A 13,822-nucleotide genomic window follows, 5' to 3' on the forward strand; every position below is an offset into this window, starting at 1 on the left:
TGAAGAGTCTATTATGAGTATGACAAGACACAATGGGAACATGAGGATAAATACACAAACTAAGCACAGGGTTCTTCTTCTTATCTTCGTCAAATATTTAAACACTCAAACACAATTTATTTGTATTTATTTTTGAAACTGAATGCACGCTAAACTCTAACAGACTCATATCTGGGTTAAAGTGAAACCTGGTGTGGAAAAAAAGTGGTTTGGTTGGTGAGAATGAGAAATGTGTTTGTCTATTCAGTTCCAGTTTGTGGTTGAAGACTTTGTGTGTGTATGTCAGAGGTGTGTGACCACTGTGTGTTGGTGTGTGTGTGTTTCATTGTGTTTCTTTTGGGCCTTTTAGTTTCCTCAACCCAACACAAAAAAGCTTTAATGAAGTATTGAAGATCGCTTTAAATCATGCAGTGACATTAATGTCGGCTCACAATGTATAAATGAGATTTATCAGACATACAATGATCAAATGTACAGTGAATCCGGAAAGTATTCACAACGCTTCACAGCAAACAAACTGACAATACAACAGAAATGATTCTAGTTTAAAGTCAATAAGAATGAGAATGTTTCCATAAAACAACAAACAGAAATAAAACAGCACTGTGATGTTTATTTAAGGCTTTTATTTAAGCACAACATTACTTAGATTTTGCAAGTGAAGTTTTATCTTATGACAAACATTATATCTTTGGAATTGTCTAAGACTCTAGAATATTTGATAGGATCATTTATGTAAGAGTAATATATTCATAAATGACAATTCAATTCAATTCAATTCAATTTTATTTATATAGCGCTTTTCACAATTTGCATTGTTCCAAAGCAGCTTTACAGGGGAAAAACGAAAAACCCAAGAAAGGGTAAAACACGCTACATGGTGTTTTATAAAAATCCAATTATTCTAGTAAATAATATCTATGTAAATCTGATTTATTTAGCATATTTGCATTAATTGAATGCTTGGCTGAAAAGATGCGTTTTTAATCTAGATTTAAATTGGGCGAGTGTGTCTGATCCTCGAATAATATCAGGAAGGTTATTCCAGAGTTTAGGTGCTACGTATGAGAAAGCTCGACCCCCTTTGGAGGATTTAGTTATTCTGGGTATTATCAAAAGTCCCGCGTTTTGAGATCTTAGAGAGCGTGATGGGTTGTAGTATGATAGAAGCTCTGTTAGGTAGGTAGGGGCTAAACCCTTTAAGGCTTTATAAGTGATTAAAAGAACTTTAAAGTCAATACGATACTTAATGTGTAGCCAGTGAAGGGTTTATAACATTGGGGTTATGTGATCGTATTTTCTGGTCCTGGTTAGGACTCTGGCAGCTGCGTTCTGAACTAACTGTAGTTTGTTTATTGATGATGCAGGACAGACACTATGTAGAGCATTACAGTAGTCAAGTCTTGAGGTCATAAATGCATGAATAAGCTTCTCTACATCAGCAACACACAGAATATTTCGTAACTTGGCCACATTTCTTAGGTGGAAAAAGGTTTTTGTGACATTTGCGATGTGATTTCAAAATGACAGGTTACTGTCTAATATAACGTCTAGATCTTTTACTGTATTTGTTGGAGTAACGGTACATCCTTCAATTTGCAGTTTATAATCAGAAATATTTGGTTTGCGTGTCTTTGGTCCGATAAGTAATATTTCTGTTTTATTAGAATTGAAAAGAAGGAAATTACGGGTCATCCAGTGTTTTATATCTTCAATGCACTCTGCCAATTTGGATAGCTGGGAGGAATCATCTGGTCTTGATGAGATATATAGCTGAGTACCATCTGCATAGCAATGGAAGCTAATTCCATGTTTTTTAATAATGTTTCAGAGGGGAAGCATGTATATGGAGAACAGCATGGGTCCCAGAACCGATCCCTGAGGTAATCCAATACAAATAAATCAAACTTTATAATATGCTGCTAATACATACCGACAATGAACATTGAAAGATAACTGCAAACTGAAGGAAACTGTGGGTCAAAATACCATTTCAAGCCGTTACATAACAATACAGAAAGTAGCTTCAGATGTTCAGAGGCTGAAACTGTCATTGCTGAATTTGTATTTGTATAGAATTAAAGACTAAAACTTTCGTTACCAGAAGTAAAGTTTTCCTATTTTCTATAATAGTGCAAACATAGAATGTGTTATACACGTGCTAAACAACAACAGCAAGACCAGGGACCCGTTTCAGAAAGCAGGGTAAGTGCAAACTCAGTGTAAATTAAACACCAGAAAACAGGATACTCTGGGTTTTCAGTTTCAGAACACGAGGAATATCAAACCCTCGACCGCGGGGTAAGTCAAGACCGTTTCAGAAATCAAGGTATCTTATACTCCGAGTGAGTGACCATAGTTACATACTCTGTGAACCTAACCTGGTCAGGTTTTATTCCACTTTTAGAAACGCGAGCGGTGTTGAAATTGCCTTCGCTGTTTGTTTTTTTCAATCGTTTTCTTTAATCGCACAAGTTTGTGACACAGACATTAAAATGTCCGTTTATTCAGGAACCCGTAGATGAGGAAGCTGCATTCATTCAGAGAGAGTTAAATTTACATCGGGAGAGAATATATGGTGAAGCCCCGTTTGGATGTTTTATCATATCCGGAGGATGTTTTATTTGATCGATACAGTTTTTCTTTACAGTCCATTAAATATGTCCACAATCTGCTTCATCACAAACCTCACTCGTCGTGACCGCGCTCTTACATCGGAGCAGATTCTCTGTATGGCTTTACGTTTCTTTGCTAATGGAAGCTTTCGATATAACACCGGGGATGCAGAACACGTTACCAAGGCAACTGTATGCAGAGCAGTAATAAAAGTGTGCATCGCTCTCACGCACTTTTTATACATTTGTGTTAAGTTTCCTGTGAGAGCCATCAAAGAGGAGTTTCATAGGACTGCAGGTGAATGGTGAACGTCTATCTGAATTAGGCTGATCAAATAAATGTGGTCTTGCTGCCACCTCTGGAAGTAGCTGATAATTCAAATACCCTTAAGGATTTTTGTCTTCTATAGACAGGTGCTCGGTTCTCATGTCCTCATAACTTTCAAGGCCAGTTTATTAAATATATCAAACATTTCCCAGTCAGGCATCCTACAAGCAAAAGCATTTAAACTCACCGGACTGAAGGATGTTTTTATATTTCATTTTCAGCTGCTGCCATGTTCTTTTTATTGCAGAAGGATTGCACCTACATGACAAAAGTCTTAGGTATATACGTGAATCTTACATGTAAATGTGTATATATACAGAATAAAATGGCTTGCTTTTACAATATGTCTAAGGTGTTTTCACGTAGCTAGTTGTTAGCCGACCTGAATAATATGCGCATGAAATCAAATAAAACTTATCAAACAATCATTAAACCCAGATATACTGTACAACAGAGATCAGTTCGGGACTCGGGAGAAGAGATAAAAGCCCGCCCACACTGACAATTGATTGGTTGATTTACCGAAACAGGCCAATCAGGATGCGCTCTGTATTACATGTGCTTCACGAGGCACACACGCAGACTAGCACAAACACCTGGGATGTTAAACTGAATGCACGTCATCATTGCTGTCGTGTCAGTTCATAGATACATTTTCTGGACCTCTGCTTCGGTCTTGGACACTATAAGAAACACAAATAAAAAGAACATCCTTAAAACAACAAACTTTCTTGAAGCTGTGTTGTAGATTTTCTTCACACTTTAATTATTCTAGAACAGAACTGGGCTGCATTTCCCCAAAATGGTTGTTTTTGTGTGAGGGAGATGTGTGACAGGCGCTGCTTCATTCTGCTACACTATTGATTTAACACACACAATCATTATAATATAATTATGCAATTAATAAAAACCAAAGTATAATTGTATTAACAAAGCTTTTCTTTAGTATGGTGCTGTTTGATATCTGACAAAAACCCAAACTAAACCACATGAACCCTGAATATAGGGCTGGGCGATATGGCTGAAAACTGTATCACGATATCAGTGTTTCATATCGGTCGATATCGATAATTATTGATATTTTTATGACCCATTTAAAATAAGGACCAGGAGAAAAATATTGTACATTTAAACATTTTTATTTTAAACTTAAACTTCCTCTGATCATAATCCCCTCAGTTATTGAGACAGAAATGTCAACACAATCATGCAAAACTCAAATAATTAAAATGTAAACATAAGTCTAAAGTCACAATGAACACTTAACAATTATCTCTTAACATTTAAGGTGCAAAATGAAAATAAAATGTAAGAAATGCTTAATAAAGTGTAATACAATAGTGCAAAGTGTTAAATATAAATAAAGAAAAACCTGAGAATTTAGTGCAAACTTAGTGCTAGGAAGTTCACTAGCTGTTCACCTTCTGGTGAATAAAGTTTTTTAAAATATGTACAATGTTTTGTAAACAAAGAAAACTGAGGTAGGCATCTAGTTTTTAAAAACCATTCATTGTCGATGAAGTGAATGGTCAAGCTAATGTATGGCTCAGAAGTACGGCTTGACCACAGGTCAGAGGTTGTTGCAAAGTACTTGGCTGACAATATTTCTTGCTGCACAGATTCTTTGCATATTACATACAGTTTAGGAATGGCAGTCTTAGAAAAGTATTTTCGGCCAGGAAGAACATAGCGTGGGTCAAGCACGTGTATGAGCTTTTTATAACCTGGCTTCTCGACAGTGCTAAGCGGAAGCATGTCTTTGGCTATATGATATGCCACTGCCTCGGTTATATCTTTGTACCGTTTAGATTGTTTGTCATAAGGCACTGATGCAGAGTACCTCTCCATGATCGTCTGCTGCTTGTGCGGTGTTGCAGCAGCTGCAGAAGTTGTTGGTTGAATACGGCTGTACTCCAAAGGGTGAGCGCGACTAAGATGGTAAAACAAGTTTGTGGTATTACCAGTCTTGGCGGGGACAACGGTCTTGCATACTTTGCAGACGACATTGGTCTGACTACGGTCAGACTTGTAATATCCAAAAAACTGCCATACTGGCGAGCTGACTTTTCCTCTTTTATTTACAATTTCCTCGCTCGCCGCGGCACTCATTTTCTGCTTATCAGTCGCCGGTTTCTGAGAGGAATCCAGCAGACCAGCACGAGACAACGAAACAGCGCAACCAAACTTGATACTGTTACACGATTGGCTGTTAGCTTGTCACTCCCTACGTTGATAGGCTACCAGAGAGCGAGTGCCTTTGTTCATGCAACCAAACTTGCTTTGAAACCTCTGGTTTCTTCATGGGTTTCTTCCGACGAAGAAAAAAAAAAAAAAAAAACTTTATCGAACTTTTATCGAGCGCATTTTTTATTGATATTGATTACATGTCTATCGCGATACATATCGTTATCGTTTTATCGCCCAGCCCTACCTGAATATAAACAAACATGTTTACATGTATTGACTCAATCTCCACCGCAGCACAATAAAGAAGATGATTTGACTCTTGTGTATCAGCTGTACATGATTCTTACCTTGATGTCTCATTGTGCGGCGACGGTAGATCACACAAGCAACAAGACCAACAGCAAGACCAACAGCAACCAGGAGAGAAACACATATTTCTGCTATCACACCTGAAGACAGACCTGAGGAGGATCCATCAGTTATAACACAAGACAGGGAGATCAGGAGATGCAGGTATTGACAGTTTATTGGAAGAATACTTAATCAGGAGAACGGCCCACTGGAGACGAGGGCACATGTAAGTAGCACGGGAGAGTCCTTGTGGTTATGCGTAGTGCAAACGAGACCGGACAGTGTTTTGTGTGTGAGCGTGGGGCTTTAGTGCAGGCAGTGATGAGGTAATGATGAGCTGCAGGTGTGTGTGATTAGTACTCAGGAGAGGTGGTGTTTGGGAGTGGGTGGAGCCTGGTGTGCTTGTGACACCATCATCTTCATCATTGAATCAGGAGACAGTTAATATGAATAATAATGAATTTATCAGTCATAAACATTAGAAAACATCCTCCGATACGATCAAAACACTCAATGTTTATATGATTGTGATGATGTCATGTATCACTGTGTGGTAACAGAAGGTGGTTTTGTGCATTAATTATTTTTATCCATCGATTAAAGAACTGCTCGACACAGCTCGGTGGTCTTATCTAAGGTCTTCTGAAGCGAATCGAAGTGTTTGTTTAAAGGTGTCATGAACTGGGCTTGTTTATCGTTTAATACTGTTGTATGAGGTCTGTGTGGTTTTTACATTCAAAACCATCAAAATCAGTATTCCAGGACGGTCTCTGTGCCTGGTGTCAATCACTGTTATCATTTCAGTAACAAGGGCGTTTTCAGGTCTGACACTTATAGGATGTTCGCTTGAATATGATTCTCTCTTATATAACAAAAGCTCGGGTTAAAATTGATGTATTAATTCAGGGCCGTATCTATGATATAAAACCATCTACTGAAGAGATCTGCTCACCTGTGTAAGTGAAGCTGAATGTCTTGTGTATAGTGTGTGTGTTGCTGCCGATGGTGACATCTGCTTCATACTGTCCAGAGTTCTTCATGTCTGTGATGATGAGATCTCCAGTCTGATCATCCAGCATCAGTCTGCCTCTGAATCCATTAAAACTTTCTTTTTTTGTGATCTTTCCATCCTCTGTAATGACTTCGGCTACAGGAGAGTTGTTGCGTCTGATCTTCCAGTGTATCTTGTCATTTCTCTGTTCATCAGTAACATCAATGTGTAGAGAGACAGAATCTCTCTCTTTCACTATCTTCACTTTAGGAGACAAACCTGCAGAACAAACAGAAAGAGGAAAAGAGAAAAGAGTGAAACTACAAGAACAGACACATTCACACATGTGACACATTCAGTATTAACAGAGTCTCAGGTGATTCAGACACAAGCATCTGTAGAGATGTTTCACTAATAACAGTGAAGGATCTCAACAAGTGTCATCTAAACCAAAGATAATAGATACTGACAAGATGCACCGCTGCCATTACAATGAATGAGGAGGGATTGCAACGCTCAATATGGCCGCTGTGAGAGTAAAAACAGCTCATTGTCAATCGATAAAGAAAGATGATTATTAAAGTAAAGGTTGTGATACTTACTGACACTGAATAACTTTGTGATGATCTTGTTATTGATGATCTCTAGTTCATATTGTCCAGTGTGTTCAGATGTGATGTGTGTGATGGTGAGATCTCCAGTCTGAGGATTCATCTCCAGTCTGTCAGTAAATCTCTTATCAGGCTCATAAACTGGATCACTTTTGATCTCTTTGATGATTCTCGCTATGCGACTTCCATTAAACCTCCAATCAATCACATCATCTCTCTGTAGTTCAGATGTAAGATGAAAGTGTAGAGTAACAGAACCTCCATCATTCACTGACACTCTCTCAAGACCAAACACACCTGAAGAACACAGAAGCGATGAGAGATCAAACATACAAACATTAATATGAAGTTAATATGTTGGGAAGGAAACATCATGTGATCTGCTGCAGTGAGCATTCGCACATTCAATATGAAATCAGACCTGATGCAATAAAACAGGCTTTAAAAATCTCATCAGAAATATATCAGCAAATCAACAGAAACACAAGTTTGAGATCAGACGATAAGCGCATATCGAAAGTGAAAGTGTTTCTATATATAAATATTGATAATGAACTTACCGTCGATGAATAAAGAGAAGATGAAGAATGAAGAGATGATGAAGAATAAAGAGATGTTCTTCATGTTGTGTTTAAGCTCATAAAGATGATCAGTAAAGTCAAAAGTGCGGCTCTTCAAGCTTTACTCACTAATGTGACGCACTTGATATACAGCGATATACCGACGAACACACACAGAGATATACAGCGATATACCGACGAACACACACAGAGATATACAGCGATATACCGACGAACACACACAGAGATATACAGCGATATACCGACGAACACACACAGAGATATACAGCGATATACCGACGAACACACACAGAGATATACAGCGATATACCGACGAACACACACAGAGATATACAGCGATATACCGACGAACACTGATCACAATCCTTCAAAGACACGCGCGGCTGTGACGGATCTTCTCCGGGATTCAGTGTTTAAAATGGCGGCTGTGTTTCGTTGAGTGTGTTTGATGACGAAACGAAACTGAATCTGTTCGGATCTTTGTTGCTTTGCAAGCGAATCACTGATATGAAGCTCTTCTCCTTCAACACTGAAAATGGCGATGATTCTCTGATCGTGTCCACGACAGAAGGGTTTTCATTGTTCTTTGGGTTTAAAACCGGATTAAAATTATAAATGTTTTTACTGTGATTTTTAAAAGTAATTATTTAAAGTGCATTGTTTTTCTGGAAACTAATCACATTTGTCTGTAAAATGCCCAGGAGGAGATGCAGTGTTCATACCTTCCTTGACATTAATGATGTTATAACTGAATTCGCTGATCATAAATCATACACACGGCAGCAGTGATCCGCTTTTTTATAATCAATTATGTCAAATACATTTTTTGCCTACTCCGTTTAGTCTCAGTGTCAGGTCCAGGGTTTGATCTCCCTTCACTTTCTCACTTTTCCTTAGTCCCTTTCTTTCCATGTGCACAACTTTTTGCCCCTCTTGACTCGACCGACCCTTGGCTGTTGTGCTCCTCTGGATTACCCCTTTCGGACTCTGTTCGCACCTCGACCGACCACCTGCCTGTCTGACCCTGCATCTGCCTTGCCCTGGACTGTATGAAGCTCAGCTTTTTGTTTTGTTCTTGCTTATTATCTGATTAAACCATTATTATTTTGAATCTGCATTTGAGTCCTTGCCTTCTGTACCTGACACTCTGACGTCACGCCCACAGACATAATTCATACTTCAATATGAAGGTCTGGCTACGTGGCGTATTAATATATATTTAAAGATGTAAATGCATTGCCATTTTGCAAGTTTCATTTACAATTTCTGCATAACTACCAATATGCTCCATACACCTGCGGCAAGCAGCATGTTTACGTTTTTACTCTGACAACATGGGTACCAGTTTGGTGAAAATCTCCTGAATCCCCAGGAGGAGTATTTAAACATTCACCACATACAATACTTTATATCTCCTGTTTGATGGAGCTAAAAGTGAATCACAGATCCAAACAATTCACAGTGAAAAACACAAGGCATGACCACTATATTTTCTCAATCAGACATTCCAATGTGCAAACATTTACATCCAGAATAGATTTACACATGTATATTGACATTTGATCGAAGAAGTTTAACACATACATGTTCAGGATAGGGTTGGGCAAAGCATCGGTTTAGGGTCAACAGTTGACAGATGTGCAGGGCTTGTGTCCTGTTGTGTGACATGGAAGATATCTATTTCCGGGCGGTTGTGCTCATAATGAGACTGACGCTCAGATGTCAGCATTGCTTACCCGGGCAGCCTGTATTCGTGGTTTCTGGGGTCGGAGCGTGGTCGGAAGTCAAGCACCGCCCCGGTGCCATTCTTCATTTAAAATGACATGTATTCATGTGTATTGTGAGAAATCTTTACAAATAAGATTACTTTATAATAATGGAATGTGCTCTTTAAACACAAATAAAATAGTTATAATGCAGTTGCTCTTATCCAAACAGTCTGTAAGGTTCAATGTCAACAATGGAAATGTGAGAACGAATAAGACGAAGTGGGACACTCATGCTCAGTGCTCATAGACTGGTGTTAATCTCACCAGCCCTGGACACGTCTTTACAACACAACACTTTCAGATCATCTCATCAAATGTGCGAAACTATTTCAGACCTCTGAACTGTTGGAGAACATGTTTCTTGTGCTTGTTTATCTCTGGTTGTACTTCTACCGTCTACAGGGTAAGTCATAAACATGTTTTATTATTTAAGGGTGAAGTTACTTCAGTGTAATAATGGTCTCATTACTACATTTAACATTTATGCATTTTGGCAGACACTTTTAAACGACTTACATTGTATTATCCTATACATTTTACATAGGTATCTGCAATCCCTCGAGATCCAACACACAACCTTGCATTGTTAACACAATGCTCTTACCACTGAGATACAGGAAAGCTACAACAACTCATTAGATCTGATCTTGCATGCTTCTATTTTGTTTACCTTACATAAATGATAGAATCAGTGTATTTGTTACATCAACATTTATTTAAAAGGTGGATATTATCTGAGTCAGGGGGACTGTGGCAGTGGCGCAAGTTTTACTGTATAAGATGAACAAATAACTGCATATTAAACTTAAAATAGAGAATTGTAACTTGAGCATCGATGTAAACTTAATATGAAAAAATAAATACTTTGCTATTATCTAAGAAATAAATAATAGCTCGGCCGGGCTCAACAAAAGTACTGGCTCGCCCTGGCCCGACATCTGAATGCCAGCTAATGGGGTCCAAGAAATGTTTGGTTACAAGCATTCGTCCAAATATCTCTCTCGGTGTTCAACCAATAAAATAAATGTATACAGGTTTGGAACAGTAATTCATGACAGAATTTCCATATTTGGGTGAACTGTCCCTGGAACATTTCACGATGAGGTTGAATTTGTTAACATCAGTAAATTGTTGGCTTACAGTATGTGGTTCTATCTGACATTTTTGTCAAAATTTAACTATTCACTTAGCCTATTCATATTCTGTGATAATTTATTTACATTATGAGATGTTTTTTTCTTCACATCGTACACTCCATGCCGATCCATGCATACATCGATTTATTTTTTTCTAATATTATATCGAGTCCAATGGAAAACAAAAACGTTTAAGCTTGTTGTCTCAAATCTGCTCAGAATGTATATGGAACATTATAAATCCAAAGTGAGGAACGGCATTAGGTATCATTAACTAACAATAAACAAACCATCTACATCATTTATTAATCTTAGTTTGTTAACTTCACCATTTATTGATATGTTTACAAAATTAAGTTGTATCTGTTAACGTTAATTAATGCATAATAAACTAACATTAACAGGATCAATAAATGCTGAAAAATATATTGCACTTTGCTTCTCAAAAGAAAATATTAAAAACATTTTACATAAATACATATAAATAAAATCTATTGCAAAGGTAGAATGCCAAACATCATTGCAACTGTCAAAAACTACTGCTGCTCAGTTTCTTACACTAAACTAAATTGACTGAAAACATCTCTGTGTTGTTCAGGTGTGTTTGGTGATGAAGTGAAGTTAGTGTCAGTGATTGAGGAAGATTCTGTTACTCTACACACTGATCTCACTCACATACAGACAGATGATGTGATACTGTGGAGGTTTGGATCTGAAGAGACTCCTATAGGTAGAATCATCAGAGCAGCCAATAGTGTGTCAGTATATGCTGATGTTCATGATGGGATGTTCAGAGACAGACTGCAGGTGGACGATCAGACTGGATCTCTCACCATCACAAACATCACAACTCAACACTCTGGACTTTATCAAATGATCATCAGCGGCAAACAAAAGATCTCGTACAGATTCAATGTAACTGTGACTGGTGAGTAGAGATTTACTGTTTACTCTTTTACAGTTATGAATATGTCATGAAGCCTCTTAATATTGATTATGAATGTTCTGTTTGTTCTCAAATGTTTTTCAGCTCGTCTGCCTGTTCCTGTGATCTCCAGAGACTCTTCTCAATGTTCTTCATCATCTTCAGTGTCAAGATGTGTGTTGTTGTGTTCAGTGCTGAATGTGTCACATGATGTGAGCGTCTCCTGGTACAAAGGAAAGAGTTTATTGTCCAGCATCAGTGTGTCTGATCTCAACATCAGACTCTCTCTTCCTCTGGAGGTGGAATATCAGGATACAAACACATACAGATGTGTGCTGAGCCATCCCAACACAAACCTCACACAACATCTGGACATCACTCATGTCTGTCAGCCGTGTTCAGGTCAGTCACATGTGATGTTTGTGTTTATTCAATTGCGGTTATTCTGAGATCAGACTGATTTAGTTCCAGTATACTAACTGTTATTATTCATTACAGATCTCACCTTCATTCTCATAGTTGTGATCTGTTGTGTTGTCGTTGGATCTCTAGTGATTGTAGCTGCAGTTCTGATCTACAGGAAACACAAAAACACACATCAGGAAGGCAAGTGGAAACTAATGCTACTACAGTATTACTACTAAAAGATAATTTGTACAGAAACAGATCAAGTAAGAGTATAAGTGTGTTATGTGTCTATTATTGTTGTAGAAGCAGATCAGACCGGTGAAGATGAGATCACTTATGCAGATCCAACATTCTGTAAAAGACAAACACACAAACCGGTGAGATCATAATAACACCTGCATTTGACTGATTTCTTTTTAGTGATAATTTAGCGTCTTTTTATGCCTTAATAAAACAGCATTGTAGATAATACACTGCAATGTATTGGGACTTGGGAAGACCAGGGAAACCAACTTCAGTAAATCCTCTATGAAGTCACACTGTGTTTTGTACGGCTGACAAGTTTAACAGTCAAACATAAATACCACACATATTATTCTCTCAACTAAAAATGTATAATAAAAATCTATTTTTGATTCAAGATATTATTCTGTTAATTGAATGTTGTGATTGTATGTTGTGTGCTGTGTACAGAGAGCTGCAGTGGAGGATGATGTGGTGTATGATGCTGTCAAACGTCTCTTCTGATATGACGACTCGGCTGTGTGATTATTTTCAACTTCTACATTAACTAATCAGATTTTTTTGTGAGTCTGAACAGCGTATGTGCATAATATCATATAAAGTATATGATTTATTATATGAAATGTCAAGATTAATCACATTCACAAGAATAAAACGCCTGTTAATTGCCGTAAGTGCATGTTATCAATAATTCACTATGAGATTGTTAATAGACATTTAAACATCAAGATATAACTGTAAGATATTTTCAGAAAGATTGATCAAAAATACAAATTAAAATATGAGAGCGACAAAAGAGTCATTGTGGTTTCTAAATCTTGTGAAGCAAGCACACAGTTTTGGTGCGTGTTATTTTTGTCAATAAGTACGTGCCTCACTCTTACACCTTTTTTCCTGGGTAAAAGTCAAACGTGATGTGGAGAGAAATGTGGTTTTGTTCTGCTGGTGAACATGAGATGTGTGTTTGTCTGATAGTGGCCGTTTGTGGTCGATGACCATATGTGTGCTTGTCAGAAGGTTGAACAGCGAGTATGTAGTTCTTCTTTCACTGTCCTGAGAATATATTCCACTCTGCACTAAAGTATTTTTAGTAAAGTATTGAATGCATCAGTACTTATGTGTAAAAATAAAGATTGCATTAAATAAAACAGTTTTTTACTGTGAGATCTGTGTGAATGCAAAATATTAAGACATCAATTCCCAAAAACACAAATAGTGATAAAATATACTCGGACTGTGACGTGGGAGTTTTTGACTGTGCAGTTGTTGGGAAATACATAGACTTTTATGTAAATAATATATAAATAGCCTTACATAAAAACATTTATATTATATTTGTGAGAAGCAACCATGTGACGAGTGGAAGAGAAATATGTATATTTAAATACATTTTGAAATATGTTTTATGAAATAAATGTGGATGAAACATCCGTCCGTGTTGAATGCGCACATCCATGAGTGAAAGGGTAAACTTCATCATATAAAACATTAAAAAAAACCTCAGTAAATAAAGAAAACTAAGATATGATCAGAAATAGAGGCAGATCACATGTGTGTGCTTGTCAGAGGTGTGAACAGCGAGTATGTAGTTCTTCTTTCACTGTCCTGAGAATATATTCCACTCTGCACAAAAGTATTTTTAGTAAAGTATTGAATGCGTCAGTACTTATGAATAAA

General features: G+C 37.4%; 2 protein-coding genes across 5 annotated transcripts; one reads left to right on the plus strand and one right to left on the minus strand.

Annotated features, from left to right (window-relative positions):
- Positions 1–594: 594 nt before the first annotated feature.
- LOC306902500 (uncharacterized protein) lies at positions 595–8,824 on the minus strand. 2 transcript variants are annotated; one of them, XM_079471112.1, is made up of 5 exons: positions 7,644–8,824; positions 7,075–7,380; positions 6,434–6,751; positions 5,478–5,591; positions 595–3,626 (listed from the first exon to the last, which is right to left on the minus strand). In XM_079471112.1, exons 1-5 carry the CDS (start codon positions 7,705–7,707, stop codon positions 3,586–3,588), a joined length of 843 nt encoding a protein of 280 aa, XP_079327238.1. In that variant the 5' UTR covers positions 7,708–8,824; the 3' UTR covers positions 595–3,585. The 2 variants fall into 2 exon arrangements, with proteins under 2 accessions (XP_079327238.1, XP_079327237.1); XM_079471111.1 differs by having other exon boundaries at positions 3,161–3,939; positions 5,375–5,591; positions 7,644–8,624.
- Positions 8,825–9,413: 589 nt separating this feature from the next.
- LOC306902498 (uncharacterized protein) lies at positions 9,414–13,306 on the plus strand. Of its 3 annotated transcripts, none has more exons than XM_079471109.1 (6): positions 9,414–9,836; positions 11,168–11,497; positions 11,600–11,896; positions 12,047–12,100; positions 12,206–12,279; positions 12,596–12,937. In XM_079471109.1, exons 1-6 carry the CDS (start codon positions 9,788–9,790, stop codon positions 12,647–12,649), a joined length of 858 nt encoding a protein of 285 aa, XP_079327235.1. In that variant the 5' UTR covers positions 9,414–9,787; the 3' UTR covers positions 12,650–12,937. The 3 variants fall into 3 exon arrangements, 2 of the variants coding, with proteins under 2 accessions (XP_079327235.1, XP_079327234.1); XM_079471108.1 differs by having other exon boundaries at positions 9,518–9,836; positions 11,993–12,100; XR_013787458.1 differs by having other exon boundaries at positions 9,679–9,836; positions 11,600–11,888; positions 11,960–12,100; positions 12,596–13,306.
- Positions 13,307–13,822: the final 516 nt, after the last annotated feature.

The sequence above is a fragment of the Barbatula barbatula genome (assembly GCF_947034865.1).
Source record: "Barbatula barbatula genome assembly, chromosome: 13".
NCBI lineage: Eukaryota > Metazoa > Chordata > Actinopteri > Cypriniformes > Nemacheilidae > Barbatula > Barbatula barbatula.

Excerpts from the sequence above, each read along its gene's own strand:
- LOC306902500 (XM_079471111.1), bottom strand. The coding sequence starts at position 7,707 with ATGAAGAACATCTCTTTATTCTTCATCATCTCTTCATTCTTCATCTTC. Across the intron at positions 6,752-7,074 it reads CACAAAGTTATTCAGTGTCA|GTTTGTCTCCTAAAGTGAAG; the intron begins GTAAGTATCACA and ends TTTGTTCTGCAG. Across the intron at positions 5,592-6,433 it reads ATTCAGCTTCACTTACACAG|GTCTGTCTTCAGGTGTGATA; the intron begins GTGAGCAGATCT and ends GATCCTCCTCAG.
- LOC306902498 (XM_079471108.1), top strand. The coding sequence starts at position 9,788 with ATGTTTCTTGTGCTTGTTTATCTCTGGTTGTACTTCTACCGTCTACAG. Across the intron at positions 11,897-11,992 it reads TGTCTGTCAGCCGTGTTCAG|ATCTCACCTTCATTCTCATA; the intron begins GTCAGTCACATG and ends TATTCATTACAG. Across the intron at positions 12,280-12,595 it reads AAAGACAAACACACAAACCG|AGAGCTGCAGTGGAGGATGA; the intron begins GTGAGATCATAA and ends TGCTGTGTACAG.